Source organism: Polypterus senegalus, chromosome 17 (assembly GCF_016835505.1).
Source record: "Polypterus senegalus isolate Bchr_013 chromosome 17, ASM1683550v1, whole genome shotgun sequence".
Lineage (NCBI taxonomy): Eukaryota > Metazoa > Chordata > Cladistia > Polypteriformes > Polypteridae > Polypterus > Polypterus senegalus.
This window is the reverse complement of record NC_053170.1, coordinates 96,715,090-96,742,573: the sequence shown is the minus strand read 5'-3', so window position 1 is coordinate 96,742,573 and position 27,484 is coordinate 96,715,090. Positions and strand designations below refer to the sequence as shown.

General features: G+C 47.3%; 1 protein-coding gene across 8 annotated transcripts in view; it reads left to right on the top strand.

Annotated features, from left to right (window-relative positions):
* Window positions 1-27,214, top strand: part of itgb4 (integrin, beta 4) — a 102,658-nt gene extending 75,444 nt beyond the window's left edge. For 2 of the 8 annotated variants that reach the window (XM_039740498.1, XM_039740500.1), the window contains exons 28-43: window positions 149-466; window positions 1,113-1,273; window positions 5,290-5,467; window positions 5,617-5,754; window positions 9,582-9,764; window positions 11,513-11,641; window positions 14,500-14,709; window positions 15,036-15,224; window positions 18,266-18,406; window positions 18,903-19,010; window positions 21,588-21,740; window positions 22,408-22,596; window positions 23,456-23,611; window positions 23,782-23,946; window positions 25,205-25,324; window positions 26,097-27,214. In XM_039740498.1, the coding sequence (XP_039596432.1) occupies window positions 149-466; window positions 1,113-1,273; window positions 5,290-5,467; window positions 5,617-5,754; window positions 9,582-9,764; window positions 11,513-11,641; window positions 14,500-14,709; window positions 15,036-15,224; window positions 18,266-18,406; window positions 18,903-19,010; window positions 21,588-21,740; window positions 22,408-22,596; window positions 23,456-23,611; window positions 23,782-23,946; window positions 25,205-25,324; window positions 26,097-26,233 (2,675 nt within the window). In that variant the 3' untranslated portion in view covers window positions 26,234-27,214. The remainder of the gene's footprint in view (window positions 1-148; window positions 467-1,112; window positions 1,274-5,289; window positions 5,468-5,616; window positions 5,755-9,581; window positions 9,765-11,512; window positions 11,642-14,499; window positions 14,710-15,035; window positions 15,225-18,265; window positions 18,407-18,902; window positions 19,011-21,587; window positions 21,741-22,407; window positions 22,597-23,455; window positions 23,612-23,781; window positions 23,947-25,204; window positions 25,325-26,096) is intronic. The other 6 variants (XM_039740499.1, XM_039740502.1, XM_039740501.1 and 3 more) reach the window with 6 other exon arrangements.
* The last annotated feature ends 270 nt before the right edge of the window (window positions 27,215-27,484 follow it).

Here is a 27,484-nt window from a genome sequence, read left to right as displayed (position 1 = left end):
TTAGTTACTTAATGCCTTCATTGTTTGAGTAACAACTTGTTTCTCAGTTACTTTTTTGCTTGATTGTTAATTAATTGACTTACAGTATAATTACTCCCTTTGTCTACTGCTTAGTTGTTTCAAGATTGATTTGTCATCTTTGTCACAGAGCCTGCAGTGGCCATGTTTAAGAAAGGCTCTCAGACTTTCTCCACGCGGGATCAGCTTTACACCATCCCGGTGGTGCGAACCCGAAACCCAGAGGGACCCGCAACCTTACACTGGCGAACCCGCAACGCCTCCCGCTTTGAGCTGTCCAGTCCACTCAAGTTTGGCCCTGGGGAGACGGAGAAGAATATCGTCATCGACCCGAACGTTCATCCTGGCCCCATTAAACCTGAGACCTTTCAGGTGGAGCTGTTTGACCCCAGTCCTAACTTGGTCATCGGGGAAAGGAAAAACACTGTGGTTTCCATCATGCCGCCAGGTAAGGGCAACCTTCCAGCCCGACTTGGCTTTCTCGCTATGATGTGCTAAAAGTTTATACCAGATGTGAAGTCTCCAAAGGCATATAACAGAACTGTCCATTGCGTTCGTCATTCCAACAGATGGCACATCTCAAACTTTGATAGAAATGTATTTTTTTACTGCAAATGTCTGCAATGCGCCATCTGTTGGAATGACAAATGCAATGTACTTTATTACTATATGCATTACAAAATGCATTCCAATAGATTATAAACCCTGAAACGAAAACTCAGAGACATTTGCAGTAATTTAATGCATTACTGCAAATATTTGTGATATGCCATGTGTTCATTTGATAAATGCAACACATATGTCTCTGTTATATGCCATTTGGTAAAACATTCGTGAAAGCAACATTAATGTTTGTGATGCTCCGTCTGCAATCCATTTTATTACTACATTTGCTACATTTATTTACATTTTAATTTCCCCTTGGGAATAAATAAAGTACTACAAATGTTTATGATGCGCCATTTGTTGGAGTGACAGAGACACAGCAACTGGACAGACACACACACCGTGGGCCTCCTAACGCCATGGGCCCTGAGGCAAATACTCCGCCTGCTACACCGCGGTCACTCACTCACAAGTTATTTCTTTTTCAGATATGCTGGAATCCCAGACAATGTTACAGAACCAAAGCATCAGCCCGCGTTCCCCCGGTGGACGTCTGTCCGCGCCCCTGAACGTCAATGCACAGGCCACAAGCGCCAAGAACATTCGCATGACTTGGGCCCCTCCACCTGGAAAGCCCACTGGATACAAGGTAGGACACTAGGAGGGGTCTTGGTGCCGCTCTCAGGGGGATTTGTCATGTCCAGGGATTCAAACAAAAGGCTGGATTGGTGAAGGGCACTTTGGGGAAAAGCCTCAATGAGCGCCTGTGTTGCTTTTAATATATTATGTTGTGTTATAATAAGAATAAGAATAATTCATTAATTAATTACATTTATATCGCACTTCCCTAGCTACTCAAAGCGCTTTACATAGACAACAGGAAGCCACTTCACCCACCACCAATGTGTGGCATCCACTTGCATAATGGGATGTCTACCATTCTTGTGCCTGCATGCTCACCAGACATTGGTGGTGAAGGGGTAAGAGAGAGAGCCAGACAATTCAAGATAAGGGGGCGATTAGGGGGCTGTGGTGGGTGTTTTATCCAGGATGTCTGGGTACACCCTACTCTTTAAGAAGAATCTTTTTTGACCACAGAGAGTCGGGACCTCTGCGAACTGTGCCATTTTTATAGCATGGCGTCCCCGTCACTGCACTGAGGTATTGGGGTCCACATTCAGATCACAGGATAAGCGCCCCCTGCTGGCCTCACCAACACCTCTTCCAGGAACAACCCAAGCTTCATCCAAGTGCTGGCCGGGCCCAAACATGAGGAGGTTCAGGTGGAGGACCTCTTCTGAAGTGCGGGTGGTTTGGTGTTCCTCGTGTTGTTGTTGTTAATTTTGCACGACTGTCACTCGTGGTACGGATTTCATGTGACCTTAAACTTGAAAGAGTTCTGCAAAAGTCCAGCAGTGGGCACTCTCGAGCAATCCCTGTCCCCAACAAGGCACCCAATGAGCCCAAAAGATGAAGAAGAAGAAGGCTGTTTATTACGCAAGTGAAAATGAAAAAAACAGAAGAAATGGAACTAACCAGGTGCAAAAAAATGAAATGAAGAAAGAAAGAAAGAGAAAGAAAGAAAGAAAGAAAGAAATGCCTAAAGAAAAACAAAAACGAAATGTATATTTCATGAAACCTTTATTGATTCATGTTCACGTATCATTGTGTTTTCATTTTCATTTCCCAATCAGACATGTGGACCTTCGGTCTGCCACATTACATCCAGGGTTCCTCCCAGCTGGGGCTCAAGAATCTCACTTATATCTGATTTGTTCATTTTTTTACGTTAAAGATTGTTGATTTTTCAGTATCTTCTGTTATGTTCCTTGGATTTTTGTGGGTGGTCCCCCAAGAGGTGGGACATACCTGCCCATCACTGCAATGCACCGCCCTCAGCCCTATAAAGGCTGAGCAAAACCCACAGTCCCTTGCGGTTCATGGAATTGTGCTCGTGGTGGTGGTGGTGACTCCTCCTGTAAGTGGATGTTTGTGACGTTTGCTCTGTTTTTTGACCACTCTTTGGACCTCATTTTAGAACCTTTGATTTGTCAATCAATTTTTCAATTAAAAGGTGGGCCCGGATCATATATGAAACCAAAGTAAAATCAATAAAGTGCCTGACTTTGGGGGCTTCCAGGTGCAGATTTAGGAGAGCAGCTGTGTTGTTCTCCGCCCTCTCTTTGACCTGTAGGGTCCACACAGGCCTGAGTTTTGTTTAGCAGCTCTCTCTTAATCATGATATTAAATGAGAAATCTGGACCACCGGACTGAAGTCATGTAAGGTTTTTGGATGTGCAGTTTTGGCAGCTGAGAGGACGTTTGCCTGTTTCCTGACCTTTGGTGCCGTTTGTAAAGGCCTCCAATGTGTCTGGCATCCCCCCTGGGTTATATACAGGGTGAGCCAAAAAGAAGTACCACATTTCAAATGTTTATTACGACACAAGAAAGGGTACACAAAATAGATTTTTTTTCACCGTGATGCACTCTTCGAGGCGATTTCTGAACGCTCACGCGACTCGTTCGGCCATTTCAAGGGGAATAGCGGCGATTTCATGGCAAGGAAATCGCACGTAGGGAGATCAGGCGAACATGAAGGCCACCCAGCATCGCCGTGCAGGGAGATCAGCTTCCCCGGAATCATCTGCTGCAAAGCTTCTAAACCTGGCACCCACCACATCCATTTCAATGTAACGTTCTGAAGTGGCGGTGACCGTTGCCAAATTCTGCAACGGCGCACCAAACTGTAACACGTGTGCTCAACTGTGCAGGGGTCTCTGATGAAGTTGACAATGGTTGGTTTCAGCCCAATAGTGAAAGCTTTGCTTATTGACGCAACCATTCAAATGGAAATGGGCCTCGTCGCTGGCATCTGACGAGGGCATCTCGATGAACGGTTTGCAGAATGATGGTGCCCAGCTCTCTACGGCTCTCCCAATCTCTCTCAGGGAGTTCCTGCACTGCCATCATTTTGTATGGAAGGCAATTAAGGTGGGCGGCACGGTGGCGCAGTGGTAGCGCTGCTGCCTCGCAGTTAGGAGACCCGGGTTCGCTTCCCAGGTCCTCCCTGCGTGGAGTTTGCATGTTCTCCGTGGGTTTCCTCCCACAATCCAAAGACATGTGGGTTAGGTGGATTGGTGATTCTAAATTGGCCCTAGTGTGTGCTTGGTGTGTGGGTGTGTTTGTGTGTGTCCTGTGGTGGGTTGGCACCCTGCCCAGGATTGGTTCCTGCTCTGTGTTGGCTGGGATTGGCTCCAGCAGACCCCCGTGACCCTGTGTTCGGATTCAGTGGGTTAGAAAATGGATGGATGGGCAATTAAGGTCCTCATGTAAAATCCTCCTCAAAGACGTGTTGGAAATGCTTAAGGCAGAAGCGTGTGGTGAACGTCTAGGAGACTGAAAAATGGACGCCGTTACATTAGGTGTTTGTACAGTCCGAGGATGGCCTGGAGATTTTCTGTTCAATGTTGAACCCGTCTGTCTAAGATTAGCTACCCACTGAAGAATTGGGAGGAATGCTGAAGTGCGTTCGGAAGGCTCGTTTTTGAAGTACACTTCGACAGTGAAAGCATGGTGCACACCAGGCCAAGGCATGTGGCCAACAGACAACTACAAGGGATCGCCTATCAAAGGACCCCCCCGCCCCACGCCAACCCACTCGACTGCCTCTACCTCTCACAATGACCTTAAGAAATGGGGTACTTCATTTTGGTTCACCCTGCTTGGATGTATACAGTAAGCCAGTGCAGTTCCTTCCATTATCCTGCTCCTTCACAGAATATGTAGACCATAATGGACGTGGCCAGTCTCTCAGTATGGAAGAAAATGTCAAGAAATTACAACATAACGGTGGCGGTGAAGATATCTGTGGCTCAAGCCAGGCAGCCCACACTATTGGTTTGAGGTCTCCATCAACGGTGACCTTGAGGAGTGTAGATACCACATGGGTAGGGTGGGCATCCCGGCCAGAAGAGGGGATGATTCCTTACTCAGATGGGAGACACCTAGTGGACAGACAGGCTGGGGAGGAGAAAGGAATCAGACCTTGAAGGAAGGACCCAAATGGATGGACGGACAGCCCGCTGAAGAGGGAAGATGTCGCTGGGGGCTTTTTTACTCCCTTGACACGCTAGATAGCAGTGGGCCTGTGGGAAGCCAGCAAGAACATGCCAGGAGATGTACTCCGGCAGAGCAACCCTGGTGGGGTCACTGGGTGCCCCAAGACAATCTCCCTGCTGTAATGGACTGTCACATGACCTGGAAGTACCTCCATTGGGCAGTCCCGGGTCCTTAATAAATAGGAGTTCACTTCCCTTATCCAAACGAGTCGGAGCTGGGAGGGCGGATAGAGGAGGGCAGTGAGGTGGTGGTGGTGGTGAGAAGTATTAAGGAGAGGGAGAGACAGAAGAGACTCTTTGTGCTGTTACTTTGTTAACTTTCTGGATGAGTGTGCAGAATAAACACACCATTATTTGAACCCGGGACTCGCGTTTGGGGGGTTTGGGGCTCGCTGACACCCCTGGTTCTTTCACAGGAGACACATTTTAGGAGACACAATTGCTTCAAATAGGAATTCCAGTTTTTTACGTGAAAGGTGATGTAGAAATGAAGCAACGGGAGAGCTAAGAACACGGCAGGTGTCATTCCGCTTTGTTGTTTCTGCAGGTCAGGTACTGGATTCAGGGTGATCCGGATTCAGAGCAGCAGGTTGAATGTAAAAGCCCCGCGGTGGACCTCAACAATCTCTACCCCTACTGCGACTACGAGATGCGCGTCTGCGGTTACAATTCAATGGGTGAAGGCCACTACTCGGACGTCGTGCACTGCCGCACATTAGAGGACGGTAAGCTGCTGCTTGATTTCTCTAACGTGAAAGAACAGAAGAGCTGAACAAGATAAGACTGCCACGTGGCCAACGATAACTTTAATTACAATCTTGAAAGTTAGGAAAAAAAATCAAATATGTGATTTTTGTTTTTTCTTTGTCCACAGTTCCAAGTGAGCCCGGACGCTTGGCCTTCAACGTAATGAGCTCCACCGTGACTCAGCTGAGCTGGGCAGAACCTGCCGAGACCAACGGGGACATCACGGCTTATGAAGTGACCTACACACCCATCAACGAGGACAACAGTAAGAGGCTGAACGGCCCCCCCACCCCAATGGCTGGTAGTTGCCGTGTAATCTAAATTAAAGAGGGATGGAGGCTACAGTTCTGACAAAGTGAAAGAGAGCATAGAAAGCTCCTCATGTGTTATAAGATAAATGGCAGATTTGGGTTACTTCACGTATTCCCCCCTTTGGCACTTCTCACTTTCTTGTATATTTTGTCACAACATGTATTCATGTGTCCTAAATTGTCCCTAGTGTGTGCTTGGTGTGTGGGTTGGTGTGTGCCCTGCGGTGGGTTGGCACCCTGCCCAGGATTGGTTCCTGCCTTGTGCCCTGTGTTGGCTGGGATTGGCTCCAGCAGACCCCCGTGACCCTATTCGGATTCAGCGGGTTAGAAAATGGATGGATGGATGTATTCATGTGTCCTAAATTGTCCCTAGTGTGTGCTTGGTGTGTGGGTTGGTGTGTGCCCTGCGGTGGACTGGTGCCCTGCCCGGGGTTTGTTTCCTGCCTTGCACCCTGTGTTGGCTGGGCTTGGCTCCAGCAGACCCCCGTGACCCTGTAGCTAGGATATAGCGGGTTGGATAATGGATGGATGTATTCATGTGTTTCATCGTGAAAAAGTGTCTTTAACCTCTAAGGTTCTTTTAAAATGGTGGACAATGGTTGATCATAGAGATTCTTAAATTATTACCCTCGGTTTATCTGTGCACCACGGTTTTCAGCAGGGGGCGCCTTCTTTTTTGTAGAAATGCAACTCATAGCTTGAACCTGTGAATTATACCATGATGGAAATGTCAAGACAAGAGAAATGTGGCATGAAGAGTGGTGGACAGATTTGTTGGTTACCTCTCCATGGAAACAGAAGAACTCATAATCGTCTCTGGAATAACCCAAAGTCATTGGCACCCATCGTTGTTTATTCTAAATCAGACTTTGCTTTCGAGTTTTGATTCCGCTGAATATTTCAAATAATAACAGCAAATGGGAAATGGCATGGACCAGAATGACGGGCGTGGGAGACCCTTCCAGATTTATAGGGCTGAGGGCAGTTCCTGACGGTGAGAGGCAGGTGGCCCCGCCTCCTGGGGAACCACCCACCAAACACATAGAATATCACACAGACAGCTAACAGACAAAAACGACGAATAATGCACTGATGTAAAACATGAATTTGAACCCTCAGCCGGGGAAGGTGGGGGAGGCTGAAGGATAAGTTGGAGTCGGGACACTCTTTAGTGGCGGGGCACCTGCCCATAATATAAAAAGCAGGGGCTAGAAGTTGCCCCCCCCCACCTGAACAGCACCAGAACCGCTACCAATGATAGGTCTACAGTTCAAACTACCTTAGCAAAGGCCAAGAGCTGCTTCGAGAGCTGCGCTTCTGCCCAGGGGCACAGGGTTGGCATGCTGTACCCAGCTAAGCTACCTTTGAATGGGCTGCCCAAACATTCTAACAGAAGACGAGGGATTGTTTGATAGCCTAGCTGAGTCACGGCAGTCTGTAATCAAATTGCTACACCATTACTGAAATTTACTTTCATCTGTGCATGGCAGGCCATTGCTGGCACAGTCAAAGGGGGTCTTTTTCAACTCAAGGTAAATGTGGGTACAGTGTAATAAGATCAACAGAAAAAGCAAGAGTGTTAAGGCACCCGTGGGCAAACCCCACATAATTGAAATAGAATTTAATCAAAATAAAGACTGGCAAACGTGAAATCGAGTCTTCTGCTATTCAGACTGTCCAAGATGGCAGATCTCCCAGTCATATGGCTGCCGGGCAGGAAGAGGCGGGTCCAGGTGGACGGACACACGGATGTGATGTCGTTGCAGGGGAGCTGTCAATCTTCCGGTCAGCAGAAGAAGGAAACCACCCTGGATTGTTGGAGAATTATCATCTCCTCCACCCTTAAACTGTCCCCTGTGGGCACGCGTGTGACAACAACAACAACAACAACATTTATTTATATAGCACATTTTCATACAAAAAATGTGTAGCTCAAAGTGCTTTACAAAATGAAGAATAGAAAAATAGAAGACACAATAAAAAATAAACATAAGTCAACATTTATTAACATAGAATAAGTAAGGTCCGATGGCCAGGGTGGACAGAAAAAAAAAAAAAAACTCCAGAGGCTGGAGAAAAAAAAATAAAATCTGTAGGGATTCCAGACCAAGAGACCACCCAGTCCCCTCTGGGCAATCAACCTAACATAAATCAAACAGTCCTCTTTGTATTTAGGGTTTTCATGGAAGGACCTGATGATGATGGTCACGTAGACTTCTACCTTTTAATCCATCCATCATTGTTGGTGCATCATGATGCTTTGAGTACAAAGAAACCGGAAAAAGAAACCGAAGAGAGAGTTGGGGTCAGTACAGATTTTAGAGCCACTATGAATAGTTATTATGATGAATTGAACATACAGAGTATCAGGATTAAGATAAAGTGAAGTTATGAGAAGGCCATGTTAAAGTAATGTGTTTTCAGCAGTGTTTTAAACTGCTCTACTGTATCAGCCTGGTGAATTCCTATTGGCAGGCTATTCCAGATTTTAGGTGCATAGCAGCAGAAGGCCGCCTGCCTGCCTCACCACTTCTTTTAAGTTTAGCTTTTGGAATTATAAGGAGACACTCATTTGCAGATCTAAGGTTACGATTTGGAATATAACATGTCAGACTTTCCGATATATACGATGGAGCGTGATTATTTAAAGCTTTATAAACCATAAGCAGAATTTTAAAGTCAATCCTGAATGACACAGGTAACCAGTGTAGTGACATCAAAACTGGAGAGATGTGCTCGGATTTTCTTTTCCCAGTTAGGATTCTAGCAGCTCCATTCTGCACTTGCTGCAAATGATTTGTCTTTTTCGGGTGGTCCTGAGAGGAGTGCGTTACAGTAATCTAGTCGACTGAAAACAAAAGCGTGAATTAATTTCTCAGCATCTTTCGATGATATAAGAGGTCTAACTTTTGCTATGTTTCTTAAGTGAAAAAATGCTTTCTTAGTGGTCTGATTAATATGCGATTTAAAATTCAGATTACAGTCAACAGTTACCCCTAAGTTTTTTACTTCCATCTTAACTTCTAATCCTAATGCATCAAGTTTATTTCTGATAACCTCATTGAATCCATTATTGCCAATTACTAAAATTTCAGTTTTCTCTTTATTTAGTTTGGGAAAATGTACTATTCATCCATTCAGAAATACCAGTAAGACATTCTGTTAGTGAATCGAGAGAGTCGGGTCATCAGGTGCTATTGATAAGTACAGCTGTGTGTCATCAGCATAGCTGTGGTAGCTCACGTTGTGCCCTGAGATAATCTGACCTAACGGAAGCATGTAGATTGAGAAGAGCAGCGGACCCAGGATAGAGCCTTGTGGAACACCATATTGGATATCATGTGTCTTTGAGATGTGATTACCACAACTCACAAAGAATTTTCTCCCTGTCAGGTAGGATTCAGACTAATTTAAGACCCTGCCAGAGAGGCCCACCCATTGACTAAGGCAATTTCTAAGAATGTTGTGATCAATGGTGTCAAATGCAGCACTCAGATCTAAGAGGATGAGAACAGATAAATGGCCTCTGTCTGCATTTACCCGCAAGTCATTTACTACTTTAACGAGTGCAGTTTCTGTGCTGTGATTTGTTCTGAAACCCGACTGAAATTTATCAAGAATAGCAGGTTTATTGAGGTGGTCATTTAACTGCATAATGACTGCCTTCTCCAGAACTTTACTTAAGAAGGACAGGTTAGAGATGGCTCTAAAATATTCAAAGGCAGACAGCAGTTAGGGACATCTGCTTCATCTTTCTTTCTTTCTCCTCCTCTTTTTGCAGAGCCAAATGGACCCACGAAGACGGTCCGAATTGATAATCCCAAGAAGAGGATGATCCTGATTGAAAACCTTGTGGAGTCGCAGCCTTACCGCTACACCGTGAGAGCACGCAATGGGGCAGGGTGGGGCCCTGAGAGAGAAGCCACCATTAATCTGGCCACACAGCCCAAACGGCCATTGTCCAGTAAGTTAGTTTAATGGCTGCCAGGACCTTTTCTGGGTTACATTTATTTTATTTTTTTATTTTTAGATCATTTTTTTTCCCATGGTTTGCTCCATTCATTATTTTCGCTCTTTTTTGACACCTTGTTGAAATTATTCATCTTATCGGGTTTAAGTTCTCCCGTAGATAAGTCAGGCCTTGATTTTATCGTATAATTTCTGGTATTTTATAACATCGGTCGTATGAGTCGAATGCAGAAGACTCACGCTATTGGTCGAAGGGATTACTGTATGATATACTGACGCCCACCTGAGAGAGGAACTACAGAGCACGCAGCCTTTCTGTTTTCTATGTATTGTACCTACATGACCGAACTATTGCGAAGCAACGTTTGCACTGTTTTGTGTTTTTTGTATCTCTTTGTCCGAGCAAAGAATTGTTATGCGGCAAGGAAAACATCTCACTTGGTGTCCTCCAGAGGCGTCTTTGTTAAAGAAATGTCTTATTAATTGCCTGGAGTCCTGTTGGCCTCTCTATTCTATCAACAAAGTGAACTGGGGATGAAGAGTATTTTCTCTGTCGGTCCAACCAGCCTCCATTGGATATTTAAATCCTACACTATGTGATGTTTATGGTGGGCAGTGGGATGGCATTCTCCCTTAATCTCAGTAAGCCTTCAAATACAGGTCAGGTCCGGTGAGGTTGGGGAGCATGTACAGGTACATTGCTGTGCCACACCCACCTCACGACAAAACAGCTGGGATCCTGGTTGGTAACCCCCCAAACAGACATGCGGTCCAGTACCACCCTCCAGAAATGACCCTCTATCTGCTGCAGCCAGGTGTTATATGGGTGTCCCCTTGGCCTGGTCCAGTCACTCGGGTCCTCAACAATGAGGGTCCTGTAAGCCGGATCACCCTTGGGTAATCGCGCCACGTGGCAGTAGTGCCGTAACTGACGCTCCCTCACAATGCAGGTCATGTGCCTCATTCGGGACTCCATGAGCAACACAAAGTCAAACCAGTGGTCTGAAGAGACACACATGAAGGAGTCCAGTCTTCGTCTCAGGTCACAAGGTAGCGTCCATATAAGCGATGCATGTTCAGGTTCAGGTTGGGGAACATGCACTGGTACAGCACGTTGCCGCACCCACCACATGACAAAACAGCACGGGATCCTGGTTGGCAACCCCCCTCAGGCAGACACACGGTCCAGTCCAACCCTCTGGAAATGACCCTCTATCTGCCGCAGCCAGGTGTTAAATGGACATCCCCTTGGGTGGGTTCAGCCACTCGGGTCCTCAACAATGAGATGGATCACCCTCGGGTAATCATGCCACATAGCCGTAGTGCCGTAACTGACGTGCCCTCATAATGAGGTCATTTGCCTAATCTGGGATTCCATGAGCAGTCTTCATCTCAGGTCTCTGGACAGCGTCCATGTCTCGCAAACAGGAAGCACCAGGACTCTAAAGACTTGGACCTTCATCCTTTCCTTCATCCAATCCGTCTACCGATTTCATAGGAAAAGTCACCAGAGACATGAATGTCACTATCATTCAAAAACAGTTCAGTCCGTATTCCAAATTCTGCATGCATCGGCGATATCCACTCCAGGCACAGACCAGAAGTCACCCTGGTGGTCCCGTTGGGCATCATGAAACCAAATAAATGAAATAAGGCACACGACGAGTAAGTGGCGGTCTCTGCCCTGCAGGCCTCAGCTCAGACCCATTCTGATGTTGTCTCTGTCTCTCCTCTCTCCGTCAGTCCCCATCATTCCCGACATCCCCATCGTGGATGCTGAAGGCGGCGAAGGCTACGACAGTTTCCTCATGTACAGTAACGATGTCCTGCGGTCACCAACGGGCAGCCAGAGGCCCAGCGTTTCAGACGAAGGTGAGTTGTTTTGAGTTTTTACACTGATGTTTGTCACCGCTAAGGCCATCGGTGCAGCCCGGAGAAATTGCTGCCGACTTACATTTCTCTTGGGCATCTGCAATTTTATCTTTTCTTGTACTCCATTTGTCCCTAGAATATTACAAAATGACAGTCAGGACGTGTTGATTTTTGACATTTTCATTTTTTTATATTGTCACCATTGACATTTTCTATAATTATTCCAGAAAGGGCATCCGGTGTAAAATTTTGCCAAATCAATATGCGGACAGATGATCCGCTGTGGCGACCCCTAACGGGAGCAGCCGAAAGAAGAAGAAGGATTCCAGAACTCTCTATGTGTTTCTAAATTATGTTATACGTGTTTTTGACGGTTTACATGCACGGAGAATCCATTTCCGTTATTAGCGTCCCGATTGGGAACGTTATTTAAAAGTCCTCTCATTTCTTTTAGCATCATTTTCAACGCCATTTTCTTTAGCCAATCGGCGCCGCTGTTTGAGGCTGTTCGCGTCACGTGTTTCCATGAAAACAATCTCATAATGCATTGGGACGGCATAGAGGTCACACGAGCCGAGCTGTTTCTTGATATTCAAGACCTGATAAATACGAAGACTTTTTTGCGTGCGATCTTCGTGTTTCTTTCTGAATTTCCTCTTTTGATTTTGATGTCTGCTTAAGCATTTTGGGGTCCGTCAATCTCGTTTCTGACTTCCGGTTTTGTCTTTTCACATACTACGTCTGCTCTCCTGGTCTTTTCTCTGACTTTCTCCATTCATCACGGTTTGGTTCGTGTTTACTGGGGATACCATCCCTGGCAGACACCATTCCGGACTCTTCTATGGATGACATGTGACATCACGACGAATGTCTGGTGAAGAACGTAAGACAACTGAGTGCGCCAGCATCCAACATTTCCCCCTTTCATGATCTCATTCTAATATCCATCCATCCATCCATTATCCAACCCACTATATCCTAATTATAGGGTCACGGGGGTCTGCTGGAGCCAATCCCACAGGGCGCAGGGCAGGAAACAAACCCTGGGCAGGGTACCAGCCCACTGCAGACATCCTAATATTATGCCCAATATTCACCTTATAGGTGGTACAACTCCATATGCAGTTTGCCTCTCTTTCCTACCATAATCCCAAATTCCAGCAGTTTAGGTTGTCTTCTGTGATTGGTTCTTCAGTTTCTCATTTACGTTTCGAAAGGCTGCGTGTCTTATGTTACGAGGTGGGGGTGATGCCATGCTGGTCTGGTCTCAGTCCATATTTATGGTAACAAGACTCATTTTCGGGTTTAGCGCCATTGCAGTGTATCTGAGAACAGACAAAGACTCAGACTAAGACTAAGTGCGGCTGCTGTGGGCTTCTGGGAGTTGGAGAAGGAGAAGAAAGTTGCGTACTCACTTAGACTGCCTCGTGAACAAGTTTAATGGAGTTAGTGCGGTGGGTAATGTGATGAAAAATGAATTCCGAACGCATCAGACAGACCTTCGTGGACGTCTAGCGTGATACTGAATCAAAGCTCAGTGCCGTAGAAAAAGATCAGTGATGCACGTTCAGGTTTAGGTTGGGGGGCATGCACTGGGACAGCTCATTGCTGTACCCACCACACGACGAAGTAGTTCAGGATCCCGTTTGGCAACCCCCCAGTCTCAGCCCCCTGAAATGACCCTCTATCTGCCGCAGCCAGGTGTTACATGGGCGACCCCTTAGCCTGGTCCAGCCACTCGGGTCCTCAACAATGAACCGGATCACCCTCGGGTAATTGCGCCACATGGCTGTACTATCGTAACTGACGCTCCTCTCACAATGCAGGTCATGTGCCTCATTTGGGACTCCGTGAGCAACACAAAGTCAAACCAGCGGTCTGAAGAGACACACATGAAGGAGTCCAGTCTTCATCTCAGGTCACTGGGTAGCGTCCATATAAGCGATGCATGTTCAGGTTCAGTTTGGGGGGCATGCACTGGTACAGCACGTTGATGCACCCACCACACGACGAAGTAGTTCAGGACTCCCAGGCAGAAACGCAGTCCAGTCCCACCCTCTGAAAATGACCCTCTATCTGCCACAGCCAGGTGTTATACGGGTGACCCCTTAGCCTGGTCCAGCCACTCGGGTCTTCAACAATGAGCCGGATCATCCTCGGGTAATCGCGCCCCATGGCCGTAGTGTCATAACTGACGCTCCCTCACAATGCAGGTCAATGTGCCTCGTTTGGGACTCCATGAGCAACACAAAGTCAAACCAGCGGGACCCAAGGATTCTCCAAAGAGACACACATGAAGGATTCCAGTCTTCATCTCGGGTCACTGATAGCATCCATGTCTCACAACCATATAAGCGATGCATGAAAATATTTAAATTTGGTAATATAAGAAATTGAAAAAAACGTATGAATTTGCATTAACTTTAATTTACATTTAACAATTACATTTTTCGTGTAAGATATTCTTTTGCAGAGCCATTTGCAGTTTTGCTTTTCTATTATGTAAAACATTTGTGAGCTGCAGTTACTGTTAGAGGTTGCTAGGTGGCAGCACCGGTGTGTCTTTATGCTTTTCCTTCCGAGTTTTTCCACAAATGTTCCTAAAGTACAATGCAATGATGAGAAATGGCGTAGTCTTCCTCCACTAGGTGGCGCTGTTTCTGATCCTCTTTGTGTATCAAGCTTCCGACTCGTGGTTTCTCTGGCCCCCTTTTTGGCTGCATGCGCATGGTAGTTTCATTTCTGCTTTGGCGTTGCTCTCTCTTCGGGGGACAGGTTGAGGCTCCCGTCTCTTCTCGATGTCTAACCTTGCATTGTGGGGAGCGCTACCAACATCAGTGCTTAAATTGTTCCGAAAGGCACCAGATTCAAGTATGTCCAGCTGGTGGGTGAGGACCTGGACCTGCGCAAGGTGTCCTGGAAGTTGCCGGCAGATGTGATTCCCCGGTGGTCCAGCTCGGATGCTGAGAGCAGTACCAATGGGGACCTGGAACCTGGCCGTCTGATCAGCAGCAGCACCCCTAGGCCAGGCTGGACTGGTAGGACCACTACCACAGGCCCTCAGCAAGGTGAAGACACGACCCACTCCCCGCTAGACGCATGTCCCCCCCCCTGGGCTTGGCCTGCCGCGTCTCTCTCTCCCTGCACCTCAGAGCTCCAGGCCCCCCCTCCCAAACACACCTTTCATTCCCTCCATCTTGCAGAGCTCCCTGCTCCTTTCTTCTTTTGGCAGAACTGGGTGGCTAGTGGTGCACGTAAGGGTCCTGCTCAACTCATTCGGCAGTTGATGTCCTCCTCTCTGTGCCTTCCTTTTTGGGTTCTTCTGCCTTTTCTGGAGGCTGACTCCTGGTGGGCCTTTCCGATTAAACCTTTCATCTCCTTGACTTTCTTGCAGACCAACTGATGAATGGCAAGTGGGACCAAAGCTTCCTCTACTCCGGAGGAGGCTCCCTGACGCGGACAACGCACACCAAACACATTCAGCAGCTCAGCCCGAGTGTGCACACCGAGACCCACATGATTGGAGGAAGAGGCGGGACCACCGTGACCAAGGAGTATGCTGGCATGTTCCAGCCTGGCCAAGGTGGGTGCTGTGGGCTGCCCGGTTCTAGCCTGACGAAAGGCCACTGAAGATACCTTGGTGGTTGATAAGCAAGAGGGTGGCATGGTGGTTTGTACTGCTGCCTTGCAGCTCCAGGGGCGCACAGTAGGTTCAAATCCCAGCCCAGTCATACCGTGTGAGTGCCTGTCCCCTCTGATGGACTGGCCTGCCTTGTGCCCAGCATTGCTGAGGTAGGCTGCAGCACCCTGTGGCACAGTGAGTTCATACACGTGGTCTGCTGGGTCAATCTTGTCAGATTCTCCTGTCTGCTCTCCTCCCGGCTCAGAGTTCGATTTGTCCTGACAGAGCTCCCCCTAGTGGCTCCCACTAGACAAGTAGGCCCATCCCGTTCCATCTCTCTGTCATACCGTATCTCAGAGGAGGAGTCATTGATCTGCCACCTACCAGCATGGAAGACCCTAATGTTCCAAGGTCAGATTTATAATATGTGCATATGCACGAACGTAACTTTCCACGCAAACGTCGGGATTTATAAAAGAAACCTGCACGGGCGAACGTCCGTATATTTATGCCATTTCTGACCCATCCGTATCTAACATTTTGGCGAATGCGGGACATGACGACACCCTTGGTAGCCAAACCAGCTAAACGACGAGTCACATGGACAATAATTCAGATCACCGAGCTGTTAGTAACGTGCGATGACGTAACAAGCATATTACACCTTAAAAGTGATGAAAATTGTAAGGACTTGTCGGGCGTGAGTGATGGAGGGATGGATTCGGCCTTCTGATACCAGACTGCCAGTATGGCCCTTTGAGGGACCTCTTGATTGCCTCAGTGCCGCCAGGTCTTCTGTGGTGACACGCGCTCCCAGCTGCTTCATCTCACACGAAAATGTAACCCCGCAGATCCACATCTTAGCAGCATTATAGGCCCCCAGGTAAAGCAGGGCACAGCGGCCCCTTACCTACACAACCACTCAGCAAATCACAACATACATAGATTAGCATGGGGGCTCCGGGCAACTGCCCAGCGTGCCCATGCGTTAAGACGGCCCTGCTCCCTTCACTCACCCAGTATCCCCTGGTTCTGTGAGTTGACCCCAGGCCTGAGTCCTCGCTCATAGACCAATAGTTCTCCATAGCAGGGAGACGTGTAATAAAATGCTCGGTGCTGGATGTGACTTCTGCAGGCGTCCCCACCCCTCTACCGTCCACGGCTTGCTGGAGAACGTGTCCCCCTCGGGTCCAGACCCCAGGGTCTCTGCAATATGATGTAAAAGACTTGAGGTCCAATGTTGCGTATTTCCCCTGAAGAACTTGACTTGGGTTTCCCTCAGTTTGTATCTGCCCCCAGTTGTCACTTCTCAGTATTGGAGGCCGAAGCTGAACGCTCGTTTATGGACGATTATTTGCAGCAAAAATTGAATGCGATCCAACGTGTTAAGTGCACTCCTCATGCACGAGGCGCAAATCAAATTGGCGCGGCTGCATGGCGTCAAGCAAACAATCGATTGCTTTTCACTGCTGCACACAGTTTTTGCGTCGGATGAAAACGAAACACAACGGAGTACTGCGCTGTCGTCCATGGCCGTAGATCGCGTGTCGTAACGTATTACATTTTGCTTAGCGACCGCTCAGTGTGTATCGCATTTCAATGTTAAGACTACACGTTAATCCGCTGAAACTGAGTGTCATCAAATAACCAATCAGGGGCGTCAACAAGTTGGGGGTCACTTCTGAGCAATTCTGTGTTTCGTCAACGTGGAGTGAGTAACCGAAATGGTGAGAAGTCTGTCGTACATTTTGCTGAAGGCATTTACTCGTATATTAAATTGTCTGAGTGATGTGGTTTGCTTGCCTTACATCACATTGTTTCGTTCTTCTTCTGATGGTCCTGACCGATACGTCAAGAAGTTCAGCAATAGCCGGTACGGTCGTGTCCATCTGCCGGTATTTATAAATCATATTTAGGGGAGTATTGGTCTACGGACGCCCCGGGTTGATTATCTGCATGTCTCAATTCTTAGATCTCGAATGCATTCTAAGGATGTTGGAAATTCTTCTCCTATTACCACTTTGAGCCTTTCCAGCAACCAGTCGACATGGAAGAGAATGAAATCGTCCTTTACGTCATTGGCCTCCACCTGTCCAATAAGACGGCGGACTTCCTGCCTTATCAACTCCCCATTCGCCGCCTTCAGGACCGTTTATACATTGAATCGAGGGCTTTTTATGAGGTTTTTCGGCTGTAGACCGCTCATGGTAATTCGAAGGTTGCTCTGTCTCTCTCACACCATTACTCTTTGCATTTCAAAATCTCCGCCCAACTTTGAGCCCCGCCTCTCACAAAGCGTCAGATTGGTTTAGAAATGTGACACTCAGGGAGCCGTCAATCGTTCCCACCCACATTTAAGCAAAATTTAAGTCTCCAGACGTGTCTATTGTACATCTGGCTAAGCGGGGTGAGGTTTTCCTAACGTAATCGCAGCGATTGACTTGTGTGAATAGTGACATTCATCTTGGCATCACAGACAAATGTCATGGCTCGGTGTGCTGGGTCAACCCGTAACCCGTAGCGTTTGTAGACGACTTGCTGAGGGTGCTGTACATGATGACTGGCTTGTTGGTAAGGTAAACACCTGACGCCCTCAGTGCTTTGAATGTCCCGTACTATTCTTCGTAACAGCAATCACGTCATTACATGTGCCAGCTGATAGTGGGGATGCTGGCACCCCCCCTGGAGCGCAGACAAGAGGTGATGCAATGCCACACATGCCCTTGGCATGCTCCACAACAGCACAGGACTTCTCAAATGCTGGATGTGTCAGGTGAGGAGGCTGCTCTACCAGCCAATGAAGGTCTTGAGCTACATGACGAGGCCCAGCATATTAATTGTCCATCCTGGGGTATGTGGGTTACGGTGGTGTAGGGTGTCAGGAACTGTACAGTTTGTCTTGACTAAGGTGGATCCTGAACGTCAGCCCACACGGTGGACCCTGCAGCGCTGTGCCACCACTCTGACCCTGTTGCTGTCTTGTGTCTTGCCATCTCCTCCAGACATCTCGGGCAGGAGCCTTCAAAGGATGGAAGACGTGATTCTCAGGAAGCGCACTGAGCTGAAAGGGTACTATGGAAATGATGGCATGAGGGACTCTATCGTCATGGCTGATGAACCTTTGGGGTTCTCGGACAACCTAGGTATAATGGGGGCCCCTCAAACTGGAATGCATGTCTTTCCTCTCGATCACTAATCCCTTAATCATCCTCGTACATCCCCACCAAGCTCATCTCTAAAACCTAATCGTTGTAACCAGATCATGGGGTCTGCCCTCACTAATTACAGTTCCCCTCACATGGTGAGCTGACTTCCCCTTTCCTGATTGGTCAGGAGTGTGTCGTTCTGCACGGCGGGCGTGAATTGGTTGGTGACACTGTATGCTATTCACGTTTGGTCCATATTACCTCCTTACTCACCCACTACCATGTGGCCTACTAAACAGCATGTTCTTCTTCATGGTCAGCATGAGCATTTTGCCTTCTTCCTCCTCCTCCTCCTCCTCCTCCTCCTCCTCCCGCCCCCTCCTCCTCTCAAACACACACAGGTGGACGGGGTGCGGGATCGAGTCCGACTCTCGCTTGTTTGTGTACAGCACGTCATGCCCTTCGCACGCTTTCTTTTCCTGTTGGATTTCAGGGTACAGCAAGAAGGTGGTGAACTACAACATCTCCCAAAGCATGATGGGCCGGAGCCAGTCCGAGGACGTCCGCGACGCTCTGCACAACTTGGACATGGTGCTGCAAGGTGAATGGCTTTGGGCGAATGCTGCTTGCTATTCTGTGTACCCGACGCTAGAGGTTAATCCACCATCTGTCACTTTGATTGAGTTCTCAGTGCCACGGTGGCACACTCGCAAACACCCACCAGGACGAAATCAAGGGGCCGGGCTATCCAGAGTGGCCATTTTTGGGTCTGGAGGGCTGCGATGTCTTAATCGGTGCCTGTCAATAAACTCCTTGCTTCAGTTCAAATAAAAGAAGGATGAGTGGACAAGCAAGTGGTCCAAGTGTAAGCCGCAATGCCCGGCTGGGACACCAACATGGCATGACCACTAGGGTACGCTCTAACGACCAGGAAGAGAAATGATGCCACCACCACGAAATCTTACAATATAGCAGAAGGATTTTTATTAGTCTTTTCTAGCTCTTCAGAGCCCCCTTGATGATCTTAACATATGTTCAGCATCCTGGTCTTCTCATTTAATTGTCTTAAAGGATAAGTTGGCCATTTTTCAAGTTGCCACCCGGCCCCAAAGAGACCGATGGCACCTGACTTTGCTAAAAACGGTTTCTCCAGAAATGCCCAGCTGACAATGTGCCAGGTCCTTCTGAATACCAAAAACAGGTAAGCAAGAATTCCAAAATCAGTTAAGGAGATCATTGACAGGCATGGGTTAAGAGTCTGCCTGGCTGCAGTTGCTGAAGCCCTCGATGACCAGAGTGCCCACCGTAGCACCAGGTAAGCTCACGAAAGACGCACCACCTGTCACTTTTGTACTGCGCGTTTAGGATTTAGCCAGATGTCGGCCACTCCACCCAGTTCTTTTTTTAGGACGTCCTGGGGAGTCGCGGGTCCAGTCATCCTTACCCACTGGTAAAAAAAGGGTGGGACAGTATGAAAGATGCTAATAAACACGAAAAGGAGCAATTTGTAAATTCTCTTCACCCTCTATTGTATTAAAACACTACCACAACAAATTGAGTTTGAAAATGGTCTCTCGCGTCCAATCTAGTGACGGCAGCACACGCCAAAAACATTCAACGTCCGCCACTGCTTCACATCACCGTTTCCTTTAATAACACATTGGGGCACTCAGGACGCAACTTGATTAAGTGTAGCAAGTGAAATTTTCCTCCATTCATAATGCGACTGCCAATCTTGTACCCGCATTCTCTGCCTACACAGCCACGCACTTGTAATCTGGGCACAGTGTGGCTTATAGATTGTAGGTCTCTTTGGTTATGAACTCAGAATCCCAGCATTAGAAAGTCCCAAAGCACGCAGTCCTAAAAATGCCCACTAGAGGGGGAAACTGTCCAAGTTGGACAGTAACGATGCAGAATCTTTAAATTTAAAAAGAGAAAAATGCACTGCGGGTGGCATGGTGGCACAGTTGGTAGCACTGTTGCCTCGTAGTAAGAAGACCTGGGTTCGCTTCCCGGGTCCTCCCTGCGTGGAGTTTGCATGTTCTCCCCCAGTCCAAAGACATGCAAGTTAGGTGAATTGCCGATCCTACAGTGTGTGTGTGCCCTGCGGTGGGCTGGCACCCTACCTGTGGTTTGTTCCTGTGTTGGCTGGGATTGGCTCCAGCAGACCCCCATGACCCCGACTAACGGCTCGACAATGGATGTGAACCCCAACCTGGGGGGGAATTCCTGGCTGAAAAATCACAACTGACGGAGATGGCATCTGGATGGCAGCATATGCTGCTCCAAAATGTCTCCCTTTCTGGCTTGGGGTCCGTATCGTGTTTCTTGTCTTTTTTCCTTCGTTCCTTTTTGTGCCATGTATCGATGTTAATGTTACTTTTCTTCACTATCCGTTTTGTCGCCAATGCCTGGATTATGTCCCATGTGTTTTGTTGTGTGGGCGGGTTCCCCAAGAGACGGAACCACCTGCCAATCATCGCCAGGAACCGCCCATATACATGTGGAGCGTCACCCATAGTTCCCGGCGGTTCATTTCGAATGCGCTCGGGAGTGGAGGGTTTTTCGCTCGTCTCTCTGTTGTGCTTATGGCGATTGCTGGAATTTTCGAACCTTTGCCGTGTCTTTTGTGGTCTGTATTGGGACCTCATTTGCCGCGGAATGCCCGATTGTTTTCGCCAATTCCACTTTTGCCTTTTCATATTCACTCGAAGACTCTTTGCAAGGAATGAATCTTTTCAGTTTTGTAAGGTGTGCCCAGTTATCATTCCGGGATTGGGGGGGTGTCCTGGTAGCCCCCCTAAGCCCAGTCTCTGTTTAAAAATGCTAGAAATTCTCTCAGCATTGCCTGAGTGTTTTTTCCACTTAAGCCTGACTTCATTATAATCTTCAGCGCCCCCTGTTGGAAAAGCAGTTCCACAGAGAGCACACCTTTAGTTCTTCAGGATTGTTACTCAATTCACAAAAAACTGGCAGAAGTCTTCACAGCTTGTTGCCACCTTTGTTTGCTTCTTTTTATTTCTTAATCCTGCATGGACATACTGAGCCCCACCGACATTTAGCTCGGAATTGGCCACCAGTCATCTCACTTCCTTTGCACTTTATGGCACATTTATAAGTTGACTCACTTTTTGTTTTTCTCTCTCTCTCTCTTTCTTTCCTTATCTCTCCTTAGCAGAGCCCAGATTACAACCTGGGGTCCCAGACACCCCCACGAGATTGGTCTTCTCTGCTCTGGGTCCCACCTCGCTGAAGGTCAGCTGGCAGGAGCCCCACTGTGAGAAGGAAGTGCTGGGTTACTGCGTCCTCTACCAGCTGCTTAACGGAGGTCAGAACGTTTCCCCACGTCTTTTGGGGGTCTTAAGATCTTATTTAACAGTTACACGCACTGAGCAAATTATTAGAAGCACCAGCACACTAACAGATCCATGCGATGATCTGATTGGCCAATCGCGTGGGAGCAGCGCAACGCACAGAATCCTGCAGGTGCAGGTCAGGAGTTTCACTTAATGTTCACGTCAAACACCGGAGTGGGGAAAAAAATGGGATCTGACAGATTAGGACAAAATTTATGTCAAAAATACACGTTGGTTTGTGGACCATGTGATGTTCCACGCATATGATTGGTTAGTTCTCCTGGTGATTAATGGCTCCGCCCAAAAGCCATTATATTTCAGTCAGGGATTTCCCACCACTGGCTGGGATTCAAGACTCAATTGTTAACGTTAACATTGTTAATTTTATGATTTTCTGTGTCAAACTATCTTCTGTTATGTCTCCAGCGTTTTGTGGGTGGTCCACCAAGGTCCCCATGAAGCTCATCGAAAGGCTTGGCAATCCGATCACAACGTATCTCGGCCACATTTGTTTATTAAATTGTCATTCTTGAGTGGACAACTCAGTTCTGAAGTGGAGGCCAACTTTTGTCAGCAGGAGAACCTTGACAGGGAGGCCCAGTGGCCAGACTGACGCTGCTGTCTTTTGCATCTTTTCAGGTGACCTGAAGAAGATTGACATTCGTAACCCAGATGAGAATTCAGTGATAGTGAAGGACCTCCTGCCGAACCAGTCATACATCTTCAAGGTGAAGGCTCAAAGTGAAGAGGGCTGGGGTCCTGAGCGCGAAGGAGTTATCACCATCGAATCACAGGTGGACCCCAAGAGTCCTCTTAGCCCCGTGCCAGGTACAAGACCACCAGCCTTGATTTGTCTGCATGAATCACTGTCTTGTACTGTAACTTTCTATCTACCTTTCTTACCCTTCCATTGACCTCCTGTCTAGCATAATGGCAGACCTCAGGGCCAGTGCTGTGAGACCGAGTGGGCTCAAACTGGGAATGCAAGACAAAGAGGTAGATGGGAAAGGCACTATATAACAAAAAGGCACTATATAGGAGATACATAGATAGGTCTGTGTGAAGGGTATTATACATAGAGAGAAAGATAGAATTTGGTATAGTAGGCAGGATTACGTAGATAGATAGAAAGATAGAATTTGATACAGTAGGTAGGATTAGATAGATAGAATTTGGTATAGTAGACAGGATTAGATAGATGGATAGATAGATAGATAGATGGAATTTGGTAGAGTAGGCAGGACTAGATAGATAGATGGATATAATTTGGTATAGTAGGTAGGGATAGATAAATAGATAGAATTTGGCATAGTAGGCAGGACAGGTCCTATGCTGAAAACATCTGTTTTTTTATTTCTACATTAATGTTCAATCTTTGGTGTTGATTTGCATCTTGATAGTCTTGTGGCCCGTGAAATGCACTTGGTAAGAACGTTCCCAAAGTCAATTCCATTAAAGCATGAATTCCACATTTTTCCTTGGTACTTGTTATGAAAGCACAGAAGGTGGTCTGGCCTTCAGATATGACCACCGGCTTCACCTTGCCTTGGTCATCATGCCCTGACTGGACCACACGTGTGCTCACTGAGTCCGAAAACCACTGTTTTGGTGTTTGGCTGTGCATTTTCACGTTGGTCGAGCTCCATTAACTTCTGCCCTTTACCTGCACTTCCCCCTTCTGATGCAGGGTCTCCATTCACCCTGAGCACACCCAGTGCCCCCGGCCCCCTGGTCTTCACAGCTCTGAGCCCTGAAGCGTTGCAGCTGAGCTGGGAGAAACCACGGAAACCCAATGGGAGCATCTTGGGCTACCTGGTGACATGTGAGCAGCTCCATGGAGGAGGTAAGTTCCCTCGAGACCTGCACCAGGTGTCATTAAGGTACACGTTTGTAAAATGAGGCCGTGAGCGGCTGTAAGAATCCTACCTCCAGTCATTTGTGTCACCAGATATCAATTTGTATGGCCAGGGGAGTGGTGCCATTTACCACTTGCATGTCTTCTTCTTCCACCAGGAGAGGTCAGAACTTTCCAGGTGAACGGTGACAGCGCGGAGACCACCCTGACTGTCCCTAACCTATCCGAAAATGTTCCTTACAAGTTCAAAGTTCAAGCCCGGACCACCCAGGGCTTTGGGCCAGAGCGGGAAGGCATCATCACCATTGAGTCACAAGATGGAGGTACGGTAAATGATTTTCCTGCTGGTATTCACAAATATGGAAGTCGGCCAACTCAAAATTTACAGCTCTTTGAGTTTTCTGTCATAAATGTTTACATATTGTGATGACTTCGGGGGGAGGGGGGTGCATTACAAAAGTCCTGGGTTCAAACAGACCTTTAATGTTCCTTACACCTTTCAAACAGGCTTCCTTTCTTCCACAAAAAAACAATTATCTTATTCGTGCTTTGTCCCCCTTGTCTTCCAATGGGCTCTCCTTTTCAAAGTGGGACCCAGGAGTACTATGCAGGGCCAGGCCAAACGTTACTAGAAACGGGGATGCCACCTCTCGGGGAGCTCCCACTCATCCCAACAGGGTTAGGCCATAGGGACTACAATTCCTACAATGCCATTGGATAGACATATAGAATTTGGTATAGTAGGCAGGATTACATAGATAGATAGACAGATAGAATTTGGTATATTAGGCAGAAATAGATAGATAGATAGATAGAATTTGGTATAGTAGGCAGGATTTCATAGATAGATAGATAGATAGATAGATAGATAGATAGATAGATAGATAGAGATAGATAGATGGATAGATAGATAGATAGATAGAATTTGGTATAGTAGGCAGGAATAGATAGATAGATAGAATTTGGTATAGTAGGCAGGAATAGATAGATAGATAGATAGATAGAATTGATTCTCTATGTGTGCTGCACAGTAAAGCCTGCGTCTGCTGCCTGTCTTGCAACTCCGAGTGCCCTCATTGGGGCCAAGGGTACCTGTACCAGTCTGCTTCAACACCTGCAACCATTACGGCCAACCAGGACCGGAGTTGGGACACCCCTGGCAGAAGAGCGTTGTGAGTTATCCTTCAAATGTGACTTCACGGCCGGTAATGGTGGCCCATCTACAGGAGCATGCGGGCAGGAGGGGAACAATGTATCTCGAAATGACAGGGTCTGACAAGCAGGCTGTGCGGGAACACATTGAGAGAGGAAGCATCGGCCAACAGAGGTTTAGACACACGAGGGCACCGAAAAACACGAACACTTAGGATGTTGAATTTTTTTTAAGATTTATTCCGTCACATGTCTTTCTCATGTGACGTAACTAGCACGCTAATCAAGAGAGTTGACATGAGGGTGACAAGTGACACAAACAACAAAGAGGGCGCATGCCAGTCTCCATCTTGGCCGTATGAGTCAAGCCGGTGGGCACAGGGTTCACCAACTCACGTGCAGCTTTCTCTCCCTTTTGTTTTTCCCCAGGAAACTTCTCCCAGTTTGGTAACCAGCAGGTAATGAGGAGGGAAGTCTACAACCTCCCGGAAGAAATGACCACAAAGACCAGCGTGACCCACACGACGCTGAACGACCCCTTCTTTTCAGGTAAACACGGAATACGGAAAGGAGAAAACCGTCATACGTCTCGCCGGGGCATGAATGGTCGTGAAAGCCGTTCACCTGAGAGCGAGGGCCGCCTTGCGTGTGAAGGTACGGAGGACACTCACTTGCGTCGCTTTTAGGGAGTGCTAGCCGAAGTTTCCGGCATTGCCCGGGAATACTTGTAGAATGTGGTTAAGGAAAGAAAGCCAAGGCTTTTGTGTTTCTGAAATAGTGGCACTACCAGCTGTTCCACCAGTCATCCACACTTGCCCGTCTTCAAAACCAATGACAGAGACTGGCAAGCAGTGTGACCAGTAGGGGGCGTTACAGACTCCACCACACAAACACAACCGGTAGTGGCATCAGTCTGGTCGCTTGGGAAACCGAAAGTGATGCCAGTGTGGGCGTCAAAACTGGAAGTGACATCACTCTGGGCACCAGAACCGGAAGTGGTGTCAGTCTGGGCGGTGGAAAACGGAAGTGGCATCAGTGTGGGCACCAGAACCGGAAAGTGATGTTAAATTAGGCTGGTTTTCCCGTATTTGGCCTGCAGAGATAACAGAGGTAGGTTTAGTGCACCCTGCCACCCCCTGGCCTGGCAGCTAATTAAGTCCACTTGGTCCACTCAGCTCCCTCCTAGCCGCACATGTCTGACAGGGCAAAAATGTGAAAACCTCGACGCAGAATGTCCAGGCCCGGGGTTCCAACTCATATGAGCTCCTCTTGGCACCATCTTAGATTATAAATCAACTCAACTAATTCTGTATCTTTACAGATGGGATGATGATCACAACACAACGGATGGAGTCCGGAGGAACGGTCACAAGGCAAGTCACCAAGGAAGTGGTGAGCAGGACCATGATGTCTGGAGGGGTGGTCACCAAAAAGATCGAGAAGTTCTACGAGGCCTGAGGACTTGCATTGCAGGGCCATTTGTTCCATGGCCATTTATCAAAGAGACATTCAGGTAGTGAGCTGTTACAACATTGCAGTGTGTGTCGAGAAGCGCCTCATTCTGCATTCCAGCAAAAAGAAAATCAAGTTTTCCTCCCTTAATTGCAAGTATTTCTGATCGGTCTTGGTGCTCCCCTTATTTAAACCAAATATGAAAAGAATGTGGTGGTTGTCCCAAGACATTGAATTCAGAAAAGTAAAGATGAAAAGTCATTCATAAAACCTGCAGGGTTAACTACAATGGGGGCACAAACAAAAAAGAGAAATGTAGAGTTCTATATAGCGCCCTTCCATAACCCCAGCATCATCCCCAGGCTCTTTACTGGTCTGGGCGTCCCCAAAGCACGGAAAGTTCCAAAAGCACTTCCAAAAATGCCCACTAGAGGGGGAAATCACCTTCAAACCCTGGCTAGTAATAAAGGCGTGCACTGAAACTTTATAAAAGTCTAAAGTTTATTCTTCACAGTAAGGATTCCAGTTCCATGGAGCACAAAGGCAAAATGGAATGGCTCGAAACACGCAGACAATTCCAAATCGGACAAAGTCCCAAAACAGACCCCAACTAGTGAGGTCGGAAGAGTCCACGGAGCTCAAGGCGAAGCTAATTCAATGAGATTCACTCGTCACGAGTCTCTACAGACAGTACGGCACAGAAGCTAAGAAACCCCAAGGCTGCTGGTTCAGTCGCAGCTCATTTCTTCCAATCTTGTGATGTCCCTCCAAGACCAGACATAAAATGTATTACTGCAGATGTCTGTGATCTGCTGGAATGACAAATGTAAAGCATGTGATTACTACAAATGTTTGTGATGCACCATCTGTTGGAATGACAGAGACATACCAACCAGATGGACACGCAGATTCACAGACACTTGTCCTTTTACTAGCTGTGCTATCCATCTTGGATGATTCAAAATCTAAGTAATCAACATTGACCTCAGCATTGATGTTTGCAGTGCACCATCTGTTGGAATGTGTTGTGTAATTCATATAGTAGTAAAATGCATTGCATTTGTCATTCCAGAAGATGGTTCATCACAAACATGCGTAGTAATAAAATGCATTACTATAAATGTTTGTGATCTGCTGCAATGACAAATGTAATGCATTTATTACTATAAATGTTTATTATGCACCATCTGTTGGAATGACAGAGACATAGAAACCAGATGGACACACCGATACACAGACATGTAGACACTTATCCTT